At 39.4% G+C, this 17479-nt stretch overlaps 1 protein-coding gene across 5 annotated transcripts in view; it reads left to right on the top strand.

The window, feature by feature from the left end:
• Positions 1-17479, top strand: part of col13a1 (collagen, type XIII, alpha 1) — a 133030-nt gene that overhangs the window by 28351 nt on the left and 87200 nt on the right. For all 5 annotated transcript variants that reach the window (XM_026355804.1, XM_026355803.1, XM_026355807.1 and 2 more), the window contains exon 3: positions 10354-10361. In XM_026355804.1, coding sequence (XP_026211589.1) covers positions 10354-10361 — 8 coding nt within the window. The remainder of the gene's footprint in view (positions 1-10353; positions 10362-17479) is intronic.

The following is a 17479-nucleotide window of genomic DNA, read 5'->3' as shown; positions in this document are numbered from 1 at the left end:
CAGAGTAGAATAATATTAGAGACTTGCAGCAAAGATGGTCAATGAGCTTGAGTTCTCCTCTTAAAAAAACTGAGAACCATAAATTCCATGCGCAGTCTTGAAAATTCCATGTTTTGTTCGTAGATCTTTTGCGGATGATCTACTAAGAAAAATGGCATGATTGACAATAGGTGCAAACATGGTAGAGGTGGTCATATTTTAAGATTCAAAGGGTTTGTGTGTGATAGGGAGTTTGGACAATGAATAGTGTAAATGCAGGGGGAAATTTCATTCAGGGGAATTAAAGGTGGAAATTGAAGAGGGTAATAATCACTTTAATGAGTTACACCAACAGAATAAAGTCAATTTTGTAGCCCCATATGAAAGAAATGCTTTTAAAACTCTGCAGAAACTAGCAACAGCATAAACATCAAATTTAGCCTCATTTAGTGCATCATAGGTGCACAGAAACCAGATTTGGAAGATCATTTCAGGGACTAAAAATTAATAGTCTTACTTACAAGACTTACCAAACCTTCTAATACTGCTTTATTTCACTTTGTTCAATTTTTTTAGTTAACGTGCCTTTTAGTTTTTTTAAAACCAAACTAAACCAAAGGACTTTATTTTCATACATCACCCACCTTAGTTCGACGTATCGCAGACAATGATGAGACTCACTACAGAGGGGGTTGTGTTCAGACAATAATCTGGTCTGTTTTAGATCCAGAAGTACAATAGATATATCATATTTCATTTAATTTGAATATAAATTAGTGATTCCATTACAATCTGCTGTATAATTTTGTATAAAAAAGAAGAAGAAAATGTGAAAATAGACAGAATTCCGCTAATTCCTATACACGCACGTTAGCATTGCGTCTTTATCATTCCCACGTAAGATTTGAGGAATAGAAACTTAGAAACTTGTTTTCAGAGAGATTGGTTTTTCTGTTCTTAGTCCGTCATCTGAAGTTATTTGCAGTGTTAATACTATGAACTGTTCAAACTCAAGAATTGTGAATGTATAACATCTTTGGAGATATCCATTATATAAACATTTTCAAAGACTTTACACATATGCACAATATTAAAAACCTCTATTTTGTATTAATGTTGTGAACAAATCCATCAAATTGACTCACTCTCTATCTTGGCACCAAGACTGTGTGCCACTGAATTCGAATCACCTTGGCAGACATGGGGGGAAGACATGGGGGGGATCATTGCACTTTTTTGTGTTCTCCTTTGTCTTTCCTCTAGTAAACCTGTTAGGTCTAAATTTCCACTTGACAAACAAAGATGTGCATGAAGGCAGTGAAGTAGGTTTCCCAAGCTGTACTGCACATGGTGTCACATGTTAATACTTAGCTTTAGAAGTCTCAAATGCAAGGTCTACATAAGAAAATATATATTTTTTAACCTTGAATTTGTTTTCAGGTTTAGTACTTTTTGAATGGTAGGGGAATGGGAAACTGTGTAGTGCAGGAGTGCTGCTGGTGCGATGAAGGAATGCGAGAGTGTCTTGTATGTCATAATTCTGCCAAGCTGGAGGTAAACTGCTGTTTTTGTGGCCAGACCTGTTTTTCTCATTTGGGGCCTCTCTGTATGAAACCTGATTCCTTGAGGTTTCCATTTTATTTGTGTTATGCAGTGGACCTGCCATTTCTTTTCAGTCATAGTTTATTTTGTCAGGCAGTTCGGGAAGGAAACTGAGATAGTCCAATAAATTTTGACCGTAGAGTTTACCACAGGAATTTTACTGCCCCCTTGTCTGACTCAGGGCTTCATGTGCTTTATGCCTACTGGTGATACTGTTATTCTAAAAGACAACAAATAGACTGTACATAAGCACATAATGGCGTTGACATCTATCCATCCATCTATTCATCATTGTAACAGCATGTCCTCTGAAGGGTTGCAGGGAATGCTGGAGCATCCAGGCCATCATTGGGCAAGGAGCTGGGTACACCCTGGACAGGTCCCGAGTCCATCACAGGGCAGACATGCAGACAGAAAACCTTTCACACTCACATTCACATGTACGGGCAATTTAGATTATTAATCTAACATACATGTCTTTGGAGGTGGGAGGAAGCTGGAGCACCCGTAGAGAACCCAAGCAGACACGGGGGGAGAACATACAAACTCCGCACAGAAAGGCACCCTGCAAACATGGGACTTTCTTGCTGTGGGAGACAGTGGTAACCACTACACCACTTGTTGACATACAATATGGGCCTAATAAATGAGCCCTTTTTAAAATGTAATTTACATTTTTGAGATTTCTTTTTAATAACTTTGATTTTACTGCTGATGGACATACTGTAAAACATGTGCATGATCAAAACAAACTTCAGATTCTACAGATTGATCTGTACATGCCTGCATACACTGTATACAGTGTATATATGCCATGGTCTTCAGAAGAACCAAAGACTGAATTATTGATGAAATGTCTATATCAATCGGTCTGGAACTAGAAATTTACTCGGGATGGCTTTGATGTCCTTGGTGACCCAGGCATTGTTGCTTGGAATGCAGCACATAGTTTTCATGTGTAGCTATTCATAGAAAGTCTCTAGCATTAACGCATTAAATGGTAAATGGTCTGCACTTATGCATCGCTTTTTTACCTAGCTGGTACTCAAAGCGCTTTACACTGCATCTCATTCACCCATTCACACACACAAGCACACACACATTCACACACCGATGGCAGAGCTGCTATGCAGTTGACCTGACTCACCGGGGGCAACTAGGGGTTCAGTATCTTGCCCAAGGACACTTTGGTATGTGACGTGGCAGCTGGGAATCGAACCACTAATCCTGCGATTGGCAGTCAACTGCTGCCATTGAGCCACAGCCACCCCTGCACACCTCCACAGCATTAGATTTTAAATTTTAAAAACTGAGCTTGTAGTGGACCTGGTTTCTAAACAATTAGGGCCTATCAGTAGATTTTGTATCACAGTGTTTTTTCTTGCTCAGAAGGCTGTATATCTGCATATTTTTGGAAACGTAATGCCTTGTGTAAATGTAAAATAAAGACATGAAATTTGTACAAAATTATTTTTCCAGGTCTCAGTAAAATTGGAGCCATTTTCATTCTCTGTAACAGAGTGAAGGCCATTCAGTTTTATGTTTTGGCAGCTATGCACTGCTCAGTACATTCATTCCAATATTACCATAACTGCAACTTAAAATCCTTATCTTAAGGTTTACAGAATGTTGTTTTTATTTCCCCCTTTTTTGCTTCAGAGCAAAAAGCATTGATTAGCTTTGAAAAGTGACACACTTTTCCAATAATGCAAAAATACCTCTTTCCTGTTAACCATATTTGTTAGAGTTGTCTGCCTTGCACTTGGATAACAACTTTATTACTCATTGTTACTTAAGAGTCTCATTATGAAGTGCTTGTCTCATTATCTAATATCTACAAAAACACAAAAGGCACACATTTCTTTGAGGAAGACTGGAGAAGCAGTTGAATGCAGCGAAGAGGCTTTGAATGCAAGCATTATCTCCCAATCTTGGACTGTATGCAATAAAAACATGTACTCCAAAATTGGTACAGCAATGGCAATTCATATATGTTTGCTGTACCATTTAGGTATAAGCACAATAAATGGTTATAATGTGTTTTCAGCTTTTTTTTTCCTGGTATGTAGATATCCTAAACAACATACAATATAGCACATTTTGTATCAAATTACCTCAGTTGTGAGCAAAAGTAGTGAAAATGTTTAAGGTAAGCTAAACAAAATTGAAATATTTGGTTGGAGATTCTCTGTTCGCAACAATTGCATTAAGCCTATGACTTATTACATCACCAAATTATTGTTTTTATCTTTTGATTTCTTCACCCAGGGTTTTACTGCAGCCTCCTCAATTGTTGTAAATTCAATTCTGCACCAATCACATGATGGCATAATAAACTAACCTTTGTCTTGTCTGAATTCAGGCCATCCATGCCTTCATGTCTTTTAAGCATGCTTGAAGTTTGACTAATTGATTTTTATCGTGTGGAAAGCGACCCCTTTTCCATCTTACGTGTTGTCTGCTTTAAGCTACAGATTTGTGAATTGTACCATGAAGCTAGCCTGCTCACTAGGTTCTTTTCAGAGGGGCAACAGTATTGAATGAGGTTGCAATATTATCTACAAGATAGTCACTTGTGCTAGCGTAAAGTTAGGTTGACTGTCCTCCTCTGTGTCATGGTACATGGATCTAAAATAAAAGATGATTCTGTAGTGAAATTTCTTGGGTGAAGTAAGGTTCAGTATAAATAATAATACTAATAAAAAAGGTCTGGCTTTGGGGAAAAACTATTAAATGACCAGTTTCAACACTGTATGTCAAAACAAGATCAAGGATGTGATTAAAATAGTGAGTGGGAAAAAAAACAACAAATAATATTCCAATGTAGTCTAGCATGTTTCCTTTTATCTCTCTGTGGTGGTCACCAAATAGAAGCCTCACAGTGGACATATTTGCAAAGGCCAATGCTATGTGGGCAACTGTAGAAGCAGGGAATCTGAGAGAGCACAGGATGGCAGGGATATTTTCAGAGCTGAAATTCCACAGGTTATTCATGGATTCATATGCCAGGACACGGGTAGTCTCAAAAAGAAGCCCACCTGCCCACAACACCAGTTTACTTAACAAAAGGTCAAGTAAGCTGTAGAGACAATTTGTAACTTTTGGGCAGTTTGCAGTTAGCATACATTTTGCTTACTGTATGTGCTATTGTAGCAATGTTTCCCAGACAGTCAGTTGTGTAATTGCTTTAAACACATGCAAGAGCCAGTGTTAAATAAAAGACTGACTCTAATAGGAGCTGGAAAGGGGAACTATGACATAATGGCTATGCATGCTGGCATGCAAGATATGCATTTCTAGCTACATCCAACTAGTGCCTTTACATAAGCAGAATCAACAGGTGTTGCAGGCTAAGTTAGAAAGCATTAGGCCCAACAGAAGAAAAGGCCTGCCATATACATATCAGTACAGTGTGTGTGTGTGTGTATGTGTGTGTGTGTGTGTGTGTGTGTGTGTGTGTGTGTTTATTTAATGTTGTGCGCACTGCTTGTTGCATGTAAAGATGCTGCTTCAGTGGCTCTTCATCAGACGCCAGTTGATGAGCTATATTTAAACTTACCCCAGGGCTCACAAAGTACCTATGGATCAAAGTGCTCTACATTATGTTCCCTAAGTGAGAGACACCAGCCAGCAGGATGTAATGGCTGGCCTAGAATGCAGCAGCAAGCAAACTTTGCTTGAGCGTTTGCTTTCCCCACTCCCCACAATGTATTACAACTACTAGAATGACATGTTAGATGTTCACCATGACCAGTTTGGTGGTGGGTCAGTGAAAGCTATATTTATCTATGAAACCAGTGATGCATATCCAGGGGGACACATACATACCTCTAGACAATGGCACCCTGAGTGCCATTGGGTATCAGGATGAAATGCTTAAACATACAGCTAGACCTGAGGTCCTGGTGCACGACATTGTCCGGCTTCATGTGACGAAAGCATGCAGGCACTTCCTGTAGGATGAAGGCATTGATACCATTGACTGACTAAATCCAATAGAACACCTCTTGGACATTATGCCTGGGTCCATCCAACGCCACCAGGTTGCACCTCAGACTGTTCGTGAGCTGTTGTCTCATTATGACCATGCCTCAACATTGTCAGACATGAATTCAAGCATGTTGGGGCCATACGAACTACTGAGTACCATTTTGATTGCTGCAACCTGCCACATTATTCTTTTCACTTTGATTTTTGGGGTGTCTTTGAATTCATCCCTCTGTAGGTTGATCATTCCCATCAAACATCAATAAACACCTTTATTCCTAACACATTACCCAGTCCGTATCAGTATATAGCATGAATGTTCCCCGTTGAGATCTGATGTGTATTTAAAATGTTCCTTTATTTTTTTTTAGCAGTGTATTTGAACACACAGCTTCATGATAAATTTCATCATCTACAAAAAGAATGTATATAAATGTTTTCATGTATTATTTAAAAAAGGAAATATCATCTAATGAAGAAATAACCACACATACATGGCATACATGGTTAGCCCAACCCTTCCATTTTATTCTTCATGGAGCTGGAAGCTGGGGGACTTTTCCATGGAGGAGTAAGTTCAGTGGGGAGAACACTGGTAGTGTTGCTTTAAAGAAGAGGTGGGTAGATTTAAGGGGGATGAAAAAAGTATCTGCCAGCCTTCTTAATCTTGGTTGTTTCTCACCTGTAAATATACACAGGTTGTGCTTATAAGTTATACTTTTGTGCCATATAACTTATCTTATCTTGTTCTAGGGTCAATGAAATATGCAAACTACATAAAGACTGGAAATAGGTGGTAGTTGACCCATACTCTCACAGAAAGCGTTTGACATATGTCTCCAGGCTTTACCATGGCACTGAAATCTGCAGAGGTATTTCCATGTACTCGCTTTATGTTATATAGGTTTTATAGACTAAAACCAGTGCTAGTTGAATCACAAACCTGACAAGTAACCTTTACAGATTGTGCTTTCCTTGAACCAAAATTGAGCATCAAAAGCCAGGTACTGTGCAACAAATCCATATTATCTGTCATTCATGAAATAAATTCTAATATTACACCACTTTACAGCAAACCGTTATGGAAAACATACATTTTAAACTTACTTCCAAAAAACCCCCGACTTCGACTGTGCCACAGCCTACTGGTTGTACACATGTAAAGAAATCTGTGGACAACTTTGTTTGTGTCAAAGGTCCTGACTGTTCTCTAGTCCTATAACAATAAGGTGCATGAATAAATTTAGACATTACATGGAAATTGTATTACTGTGTGGGATGTGTGCATAAAGAAATAAAAACAAGTATACAAATTAGCTGTTATACCTGTATCATACAATAAATCTGTCACCAGATTGAATGGATCTTTCCTCATTTTTAACACTGATACGCTCTTAAAATGTGGGGCTACTGCCTCATTAATAATGCAGGTAGTTTAGTGGCACTTCTAAAAAGTTAAGCTGGTGAGCAGATAAGTCAGTGCAATACAAGTAAATGTTATTTGTATAGTGCCCGAATTATAACAGAAGTCATCTCAAGGCACTTTACAGTATAAGGTTTAAGATCTTACAAAGTGTAATTGTATACAGAAAACCAAGGTAACAGTGAAGAGGAAAAACTCCCTTTAGAGGAAGAAACCTCCAGCAAACCAGGCTCAGGGTGGGAGGCCATCTGCCAACATAAAACAACAACTAGCAGCAAAAACATTGGGCAGGTTGGTAGGGCCAGTAACTGCCAAGGATACCTGCAGAAACGTACAGAGAGACAGAGGCAGAGTGGGGCAAGCACAGAGGCTACCTTCCTGATCTCCAGGATCTACAAGGAGTCCTTTAAAAACTCCTTGTAGAGTAGGCAAAAATGGTCAGCAACTAAAAGCCACCTTCACCTCCGCTCTTCTGGTCTGCAACAAAACATTTGATTAAATAACTCATATATAATCATCAACTCATAAGAATAAACACCATACCACATAATAAACATTCCATAATGTTTTGTGTTGATATAACCACCGATTGAAAGGAGATGTAATGCATCAGACATTGTCAGCAGCCTTTTTCTTTTTCTATGCTATTTACCTTGGCTTATTGCACACTCATGCCTACAACAGAAGCTGCCAGGTTATAAAATTGTGTAACTGTAACCGCAATGCTTGCTCCTTGGACCGATGCCCCTTACTGTCTATGTGCTTAATATCCCTCATGCCTTGATAAGGACAGGAGTTCCCCTGTCAACAGACTGCCCACCAGTTGTTGTGAGTGCCGAGAGAGGAACTGTGATATTGTATGAGGAAATCTGCAGTGGCAGAGAAGTATGTGAGAGTAGTGCAGAACATGTATGAGACCTGTAAGACAGTAGTGAGGTGAGCTATAGGTGTGACAGAGGAGTTCAAGGTGGAGGTGGGTCTGCACCAAGGATCAGCTCTGAGCCCCTTCTTGTTTGCATTGGTGATGGACAGGCTGACAGTGGAGGTTTGACAGGAATCTCCATGATGTTCGCAGATGACATAGTGATCTGTGGCGAGAGCAGGGAGCAGGTGGTGGAAAATCTAGAGAGGTGGAGGTGTGCTCTGGAAAGCAGAGAAATGAAGGTTAGCCTCAGCAAGATAGAATACGTGTGTGTGAATGAGAGGGAACTGAGTGGAATAGTGACATTACAGGGGGCAGAGGTAGCGGCTTGGAGACAGTGGCCCTGAAGAAAAGAAAGGAGGCAGAGCTGGACATAGCAGAGCTTAACATGTTGAGGTTCTCTTTGGGAGTGACGAGGATGGAGAAGATCAGGAATGAGTCCATCAGAAGGACAGACCGTGTCAGATGTTCTGGAAAGAAAGTCAGAGAGGCCAGATTGAGGTGGTTTGGACATGTTCAGAGGAGAGATTGTGAACGGATTCTGTTGTTGAAGCTGCCAGACAGAAAGTCTAGAGGAAGACCAAAGAGGAGATTTATGGCCGGATGGTCAGAGAAGAGGATGCAGAGGATAGGGTTAAATGGAGGCAGAGGATTCGCTGTGGCGACCTCTAAAAGGGAAAAGCTGAAATGAAAAGAAGAAGAGGAAGAATGAGTTTTACTAACTTTGTGATAACTGTGTTGACACTTGGTGTATTTCTTTTTTACGGTGAATAAAATATATGCTGACTTGTATGTATGTTGAGACAGTATAAGCATTAACTAAACTGTAGCACTAGCCAGTCTCTCCAAAGTTCACAGGAAGCAGGAATCACACAGGTCAACACACTGTCAATCTAATGGGCTAATTAACTAATAAGCACTGAGTCTACTGTCTGCATGTTTGGACATACAGGTGGCTCCTCAGTATCTACATAAAGTACAGAGGGAGAGCAGGTCCACGTGAGAGCCAATACCCCACTTTGTACTGCTCTAAGATGCAGCCACAGCTCAGCATGTACTGTAGAAGGCCTGTAGGCCATGCGTTGGGGAGACTGTTGCTAACTTTAGTTGATACTGGACTGGACAATTGTATTCTTCAACAGGGGAGTTTTTCACAGTGTTATAATCGAGCATGGTTTTAGTGATAATTAAAATGTGAAACGGAAATATGGTTTACTGTGAAACTGGTAACATCCCTAGCTTCTCCTGCAGCTGCACTAAATGTGGTGTTTTTATTTTTTTGGCTTAAATGTTGGTTTGAACTGTGTCGTGTCCGGCAGCAAAGCATGTAACATGCAGTACTTTTTGTCCTGGACAGAGTATGTGTTTTTTTCCTGGTGTACTTAGGGTGTAGTTTACTCCTCTTGATTGGTGACCTGTAATTAATTACATATGGTCCAGTATGCGTGGATATTACCAGCTTCGGGATTGGACAGGTGAAAGAGGGGACAGAGAGAGAGACAGGAGAGCAGGAGGATTTTATTTTTTTTGTGTGGTGTGTTTGTGTTTGTCCCTTTGCCATACATACTCTCATGACTATACTGCTCACTTACTCTGTCTGACATATTCTAACATGCAACGGGATTTTATTATTTTATTTATTTTTAAATTATTTTGTCTTTTTTTCCCCTAAAAGAACAAATAAGAAAATAATTTTTTTAAATGGTCATCACATGTTTGTTTGGTATTGAGCAGCAAAATGTATAGATTAAAATTTTAATTGCAACTCATAGACACAGAGACGTCCACCACATGGTATGATAAAGTCAATATAAATACAGGATTATGACAGACCTTGTGTGATTAAAATATGTATGTGTTTCATTTTTAGGAGACAGGGTGGAATGATTTGATCTCAAATGAAGATCTAAACTTTAAACTAACAAGCTTGGTGTTTTTCATAAGCCCTTTTTATTTTTAAATATACCTTCTTTATAGCATATGGTATGATAATAGTATAAATAAAAATAGTAAATATGACACTATATCCATGCAAAATAATAATCAAAATGTACAGTTGCATAAATCATAAACATTACTGTTTTCTGTATGTATATTTGCAATGCACATGCATCACAATATGGGGTCTAACTTGAATATGCCCAGGGTGCTGTGAATGAAAACTGAGCACCACCTACAGAGAATATGCGGTAACACATGCCATGCTTCAACTTGGCACAGCAACAATGAAGTTGAGTTGCAGTAAAAGTGGCCAAATAATGCAGCAAAGACCAACATATGCATATTAAAACTGATTGTGCCATTCTTTGCAATTTTCTTTGCAGCCCACAAAATATTTGACATATTTATAATGCTTGTACTATATGTAATATACTATATATTATTATAAACTGTAAATGTAATTTTTTTTTCTCTTTCCCTCTTTGTTTTTCTCTTGCAGGTCCTCCCGTAAGTAGACCAGATGTGTTATGTGATCTGCATGTGGTAAAGTGTTTTTTTTTTATATTTTATTTTCTACTTCATTATTTGGTATGAAGTAGATGAGCTGAAAATAATGGCAATAGCAATATATTGCCTTGTCTGTACGCAGCAGAAGACTTTACATTGCTGTTCAGTATAAGGAGGCTTTTATTTATCTTTTTACAATTTACACAATTTATGGTTCTAAATTATGTTTGAATTGTCCACATACTTGTACACATATATCAGATAATCCAGTTTTTAAAATCACTATGCACACCTTTTCAAGAAATAGGGTACAGTAGGGTTAGGTTGTATAAGGTGACCACTGACAGTAGTGCATACAGGATGCAGCCAGATGTTACCCGGCACAACATGGAAGGCAGATTGAATATGTTATTAGTGAAAGGAATGACTTAAAGGCAGCTGGAATCAGACGAGACTTGCGTAATGGACAATCAATTGAGTTTCTCTCATTTCTATTTTAAAATCAGCAGCATAAGAAGAGATTTTGGGGTCTTTGACAGAACAAGATAATCTTCATGAACAATGTAAAATTTCAAAAAATATTATATAGGGACAAGAAAACATTTGGAAACACCTACATACTCACATATTCTTATTATCTTTTCATGTTTTGTGGTGTTTCTATGGCAAATGCCAATTGAGCTCCAAAGTGCCAGGCAGTGAGCAAAGGGCCCACTAGAGGACGTTGGGCCCTCAGGCCACACTCATGAAGTCTGTTCAGAGAGATTCATACCAGCGGCCTGCTGAAACTTTTGTAAGACTTTGGCAGTGCTCATCCTGGTAATGGGCTGAGGACTTTGTTCGGCCCTGTCCAGCTCTCCTAGAGTAGCTGCCTGTCTCCTGGAATCTACTCAATGCTCTTAAGACTGTTCTAGGAGACACATCAAACCTTCTGGCAATGGCACATATTGATGTTCCATCCTGGAGGAGTTGGATTGCCTGTACAACCTCTGTAGGTTCCACATATCGCCTCAGGCTACCAATAGTAACACTGACCATGGCCAAATGCAAAACTAGTGAAGTTTAATTGGCTTAATGCAATACTCTAATTAAATACTAATTCAATTGTTTTGAGCAGTATAGTACTTGATTCCCCATCACACTGTGCTTGATTAAAAATTTAACTAGTACAGATAACAGATAGTAGATAAAACATCAATTAAAAATGACGTTTAAGTTATTATTTCTGTGGATATTCCTTCCTTCCAACCTTCAATCATTATTCCACTCACAGTTTAATAACCTTAACATAACACTTCAGTTTACACACACACACACACACACACACATATATATAGCGCCAAATCACAACAAAGGTAATGTCAAGGCACTTTACAGGATAAGACCTTACAAAATATAACTGTATACAGAATTTGGTATAACAATCCCACTTGGAGCTGCATGGTTTCACAGGAGAGGGACTTGATAGCTAAATGTTTTGCCTCAAATTCTACATTTGAAAACTCTAGAAACTGCAAATAGACCTGCACTCTGAGAGTTAAGTGTTCTGCTGGGAAAATATGAAACTATGAGGTCTTTAAGATAAGATGGAGCTTAATAATTACATGCTCATAGGAGGAGGATTTTAAATTCTATCTGGATTTTACAGGGAGCTAATGGAGCGAAGCTAATGTAGGAGATGATCTCTCTTGATATTTCCAGTCAGAATTTTTATTGGGACATAATTTTAATAGTAAATTACAGTAGTCTAGCCTATAAGTAATAAATGCATGGACTTGTTTTTTACCATCAATTTGAGACAGGATGCTCCTAATTTTAGCACTACTGTATATCTCCGGTGGAAGAAGGCAGTTCTAGATATATGAGGTAAAAGATATATCCTGGTCAAAGAGAACTCCAAGATTCCTCACATTATTACTTGAGGCTATGTCATCTTGGGTAATGATATGATTAAAGAACATGTCATTAGTATTTTAGGACCAAATAGAATCATTTTTTTGAATTGAGGAGTAGAAAATTAGAGGACATTCAGGCCTTTAATGTTTTCTAAACATGTTTGAGGTTTGACTAATTGATTTGTTTCATCTGGTTTCATAGATATATATATATATATATATATATATATATATATATATATATGTATATATAGCTTGGTGCCATCTACATAGCAATGGGAATTTATATTATGTAGAAAAATAGATATATATAGAAATATAGAAAAATTACCTTGTATGATGGGTGCATCACTTCACCCACCTCTCTTGTTCCCCTGATGCTCCCATCACTCTGGAACAGGGTAAATCTGGACTCATCAGAGCACATGACCTTCTTCCACTGGACAGTTCTTAATCCAGTTTTAGTAGTTTCAGCTATCGCCTTAGATGTTTTCTTTGCTTGATGTATGCCAATAATTTGACCCTTTTCCACGACCACAGGATGTGTATTCAAAAATGGTTGTTAGAGAAATCAGAAGCTACTCACTGCATCAATTAGGTTGGGCTGAAATAACTTGTTGCAAGTCATTCTCCTCAATCTTTCAAAACAAAACCTGTTGTTGTTTCCTAAAACTGGCAGATTTGTAGTATCATCCATTATGATTTTCCAGTGTTATCAGTGCTTGATGGTTCAAGGTACAGGACATTTGGGCCTGGCTGCTGGTTGTCATCTAGTATAACAGTCAGTACCCCAACAGGACCCTCTGTGTGATCTGTGATGACATTCGACTCCTGCAAAAAATTTTGAGGGTTGACACAATAAGGTAAAAATTGCCCATACTTAAACTGTAACTTGATAAATCACGCTATATAAAAACCATGACACTTACATAAAAGAATTTATTGCCATTGTCCCAGAGAACTGGAACACAGTGCATGAGACCTGTTCAAATTGCTATGACATCATGGTTCTAACATCAGGACAAACAGTTGAGTTACTTAAAGAGATAGTTTAACATCTTGGAAAATTCATTTAATAGCCCTTTTACTGAGAGTTACATGTTCAGATTGATACCACTACAATGATTTTAGTTATATACATTCAGTTGTCAGGTTATTAGCTACACCTGGATAGAATTAAGTTATCTAGCAGTCCTGCTTGTACTATTTTATTATTCTATTTTCACAAAAGAAGTTGAAAAACTTCCGTGTCCACTACAATATGATTGCACAGCATTTTGTTTATATTGCATTATTTTTATGATATTGTAAATATTCTTAAATGTTTTAATGTTTCTGCTCTACCACTGAACAATATATACAGTCCTAAGGTTATATGTCTCTGCCTTAGCTAATTCAGGTCAATTAACCTAAATGTAAACATTCTAAGGAGAAAGTAGATGTGCAGAGCTAATACTTGAATGTCTTCCCGCCAACATACATGATACATGACCCCTTCAGACTGACATATTCATCCTTTGCAGCCAGGTAACAGTAAGTCATAATAAATCTATTTGATGGTTACTAAACAAATAGATTATGAACCATTTATTTAAGGTTACCTACAAGTGTTAGCTAGCAAACCTGATTAAACATTAACTTTAACCTTTTCTAAGAGCATGCAGTGAGACAAACTTTTACTTACCAAACCAGAGTCTCTATGAAAAGCAGCAGGAACGCAGTGATAAAGCTTCAACTCACTTGCTAACATCAAGTGACATTCACTTTTCATGCACATTTACTTTTCGGTATTGAATGCACTTGAAAAATCCAAGAACACATTTCTCAATGGGGAAAAAATTATGCTGATATCTATACTGATATGGACTGGGTAATGTTAGGGACAAAAAGATGCCATTATTTGATGGAAATGAAAATGATCAACCTACAGACAGATGAATTAAAAGACCCTAAAATCAGTAAGTATAAAATGGTGTAGCAGGTTAGTCAATTTTGATGAAAGTTCATTGCAGTAACTCAAAACAGTACTTAGTAGTTTGTATGTCCCCCACATGCTTGTATGCTGGATGAGGGCATCACTGAGCTCCCAGGCAGTCTAAGGTACAACCTATTGGTGTCGGATGGACTGAACCATAATGTCCCAGAGGTGTTCTATTGGATTTAGGTCAGGCAAGCATTGGGCCAGTGACGGGTATCAATTTATTCATCCTCCAGGAAGTGCCTGCATACTGTTACCACATAAGACCGAATCTTCCCTCTGGGATTAATAGTTTTTTTAATCTTGAATCTTGAATATTGTTGTGTATCAGGAGGAAACTACGACCCACTGCACCAGTGTAGTGTCTGGGTCCACAGATGCCAATACTTAATGCCACTCAGGGTGCTGTTGTCTAGCCTGTAGAGGTCTACTGTATGTGTCCCTTCATGGATATGTCTCCCTAGACCATCACTGACCCACCACTAAACCAGTCATGCTGAATGCTGATACATGCAGCATGACGTTCTCCATGGCTTATTCAGACCCTTTCACATCTGTCACATGTGCTCATGGTGAACCTGTTCTGATCTGTGTAAAGGCAGTGAGCACAGGACCTTGTACAGGAGGTTCGTCCCTTAGGGCACACTCGTGAAGTCTGTTTCTTGTTTAGTCAGAGACATTCACAGTGGCCTGCTAGAAGTCATTTTGTAGGTATCTGGGAGTGCTCATCCTGTTCTGCCTTGCACAAAGGAAGAGATACTGTTCCTGCTGATTGGATAAGGACCTTCTATGACCCTGTCCAGCTCTCTACGGTAACTGCCTGTCTCTTGGGACCTTCTCCATGCTCCTGAGACTGTGCTGGGAGAGACTGCAAACCCTCTGGCAATTGCATGTATTGATGTGCCATCCTAGAGGAGTTTGACTGCCTGTGTAACCTTTTTTATCCATCCCAAGAAAAATCAGAGCCAATTCACACATCCACCAGGTTAGCAACACCCAATGACCCATTTTAGAGGGGAAGGAGGGGTTGGCACAGGTGTGACTATTTCACACCCTCCCCTTCTATTGCTTTACTTAATGAGCCTGAGAATCTTCACCAACTTCTGGCAGTACAGTGCTAATGTGTTGGGTGGTTGATGTGAGCATTTCTCTAATGAGATCAACCACAAGCATTTTCCATACATGACCTACACTGCGTTTTAATGTTATTTCTTCTACCTCTGTCCTTCCATCATTTTGTCATCTGTTATAAGAATGTCTTCAGTCCTTTTCCCTACTCCTAACAGCATTTCACTGTAGGAGCTCTTTTAAGGGCTAAGATGCTTTGTATATGATTTTCATCTTTTCTAGGATTTAGTCTTAACTTTAAAAGTTCATAGAAAATGTCATAAATTTGAGAATTAATAATATTAGGTTAGGTTTAGGTTTAAACACTAAATAAACATGTTAAGGTTGCTAAAATGGCACTTTGGCATTAAAAATGGCTGCTTTCTTAGTTTCAATCTGTCACAGGGCTAGGATCAGTCTCCATACCCAGAGATGACTCGAAACAGGGTTAGCTGGAGTAACACAGTAGAATACTGATGTAATGCAAAGAGTTTATGACCTAAGAGATGGGCGAGGTGAACCGGAAAGGGAGGAGTGCTGATGATCCAGAAGCTGTGTAGAGATGAGAGATGCTGATGATCCGGAAGTGGTGTAGAGGTGAGAGGTGAAATGTCATCAATGTCCAAGATGGCCGGTGTGGATTGGACATCACATGGAGCTGAGAGAAGCAGGCGGAAACAGAATATCCTGGGGCACAGAGCAAAAGCCTAATGGCTGGTTACGAGAGTGTGCAAAGTCAACACAAAAGCACAAACAATCCGATATCCATGATCCAAACCTCAGAGTAATAAAACAGTTGTTCCAATAGATGGTAGGTTGGGCAGATCCAAGAGCAGATTAGAGGGGACAATCCAAGGTCATACACAGTGAGGTCCAAACACAGAGACAGAGTAGGATAAAGGACTGGAAGGAGGAACAGGTCCGATACAGAGAGGATGGGCCAGGTAAGGTGAATACTCTCACAGTACCGAAGGTTCAGGCAGAGCGATCCAGGTGATACAGAATGTGGTTCCTATCCTGGAAAGGCAGAACGAGGAAGAGCACAGCTCAGGCAGGATAACACTCATGGTACTGGAGGTTTAGACAGAGGCAGGTCAGAACAGAAGGCAGGTCTGGTTAGGGAGGAGTCAGGCAGAGACAGGTTTCAGGTCAGGCAGGGTTTGTATCAGATAAACAATCCAAAGATTAGTGCTGGATAGTTTAGCTCTCAGGTCGATGTGACACTATCTGGCAAACAGGAGACTGACAGACCTGCTAATAAAGGGACAGGGGCGACACAGGTACAGGCAATCTACAATCAACAGGTCACCTGACAGAAGAGAGAAAACAAGGAACAGGGCAAACCAGGGATATCAGGGGAAATCAGGGGTAGACAGGCAGGAAGAGATGGAATCATGACACAATCACAATGTGACAAACTTAGTGGCAACAATAACTTCAACTTGCCAGAGCTGTATTTCTTAGAAGTTTTTAAGAACACATTTAAGAAAAAGCCCTTAAATGAGGCCCATTGAGAATTTCTTAAGATATTGTACTGTACCCACTGGTCTTCAAAAATCAGCAGCAACTTGAAGGTGGTGGACACCAACAGGCTGAAAAGACTAATCAGGAGGTGTGACTCTGTTCTGAGTGTGGAACTAGATCATCTAGAGCAGAGGTGTCAAACTCAGGCCCGCGGCGTAATTATATTTGCCCCCCCAGTATATAGGGCACACAGAGCTAATAGTCCAATTCCCAGAATGCTTTGTTCGTGTTGGGTTGGCTCGTCAGTCGAGACCCCCAAGCGCCCCTCCCGATGTCACATCGGACAAACTTAATCCACCCCTCCCCAAAAATGGACAAATGAAAGAGGCCAAGGGCACAGTTTGCTAAACTTTGTGTACTCTGCGCCTAGTTTACCAGTGATTTGCTGACTTTGAAGCCCAGAAATGCAGATTTCAACTGCTCAGTAATCCATGAAAAGCGCAATAACCAACCAGTTTCCATGTTTCCTCCCCGACATACTGCCCCAACTCCGTGCCTAAGCTGCTCTAATGCTCTCTATGTTGGGCAGCACATATCTATGTTGATGAAGATGAACCAAACACCACTCAGGAGTCGTCTCACTGATGAACACCTTCACTCAATCTTGAGGATTT

The sequence above is a fragment of the Anabas testudineus genome, chromosome 15 (assembly GCF_900324465.2).
Source record: "Anabas testudineus chromosome 15, fAnaTes1.2, whole genome shotgun sequence".
Lineage (NCBI taxonomy): Eukaryota > Metazoa > Chordata > Actinopteri > Anabantiformes > Anabantidae > Anabas > Anabas testudineus.
This window is presented reverse-complemented; position numbering and strand designations above follow the sequence as displayed.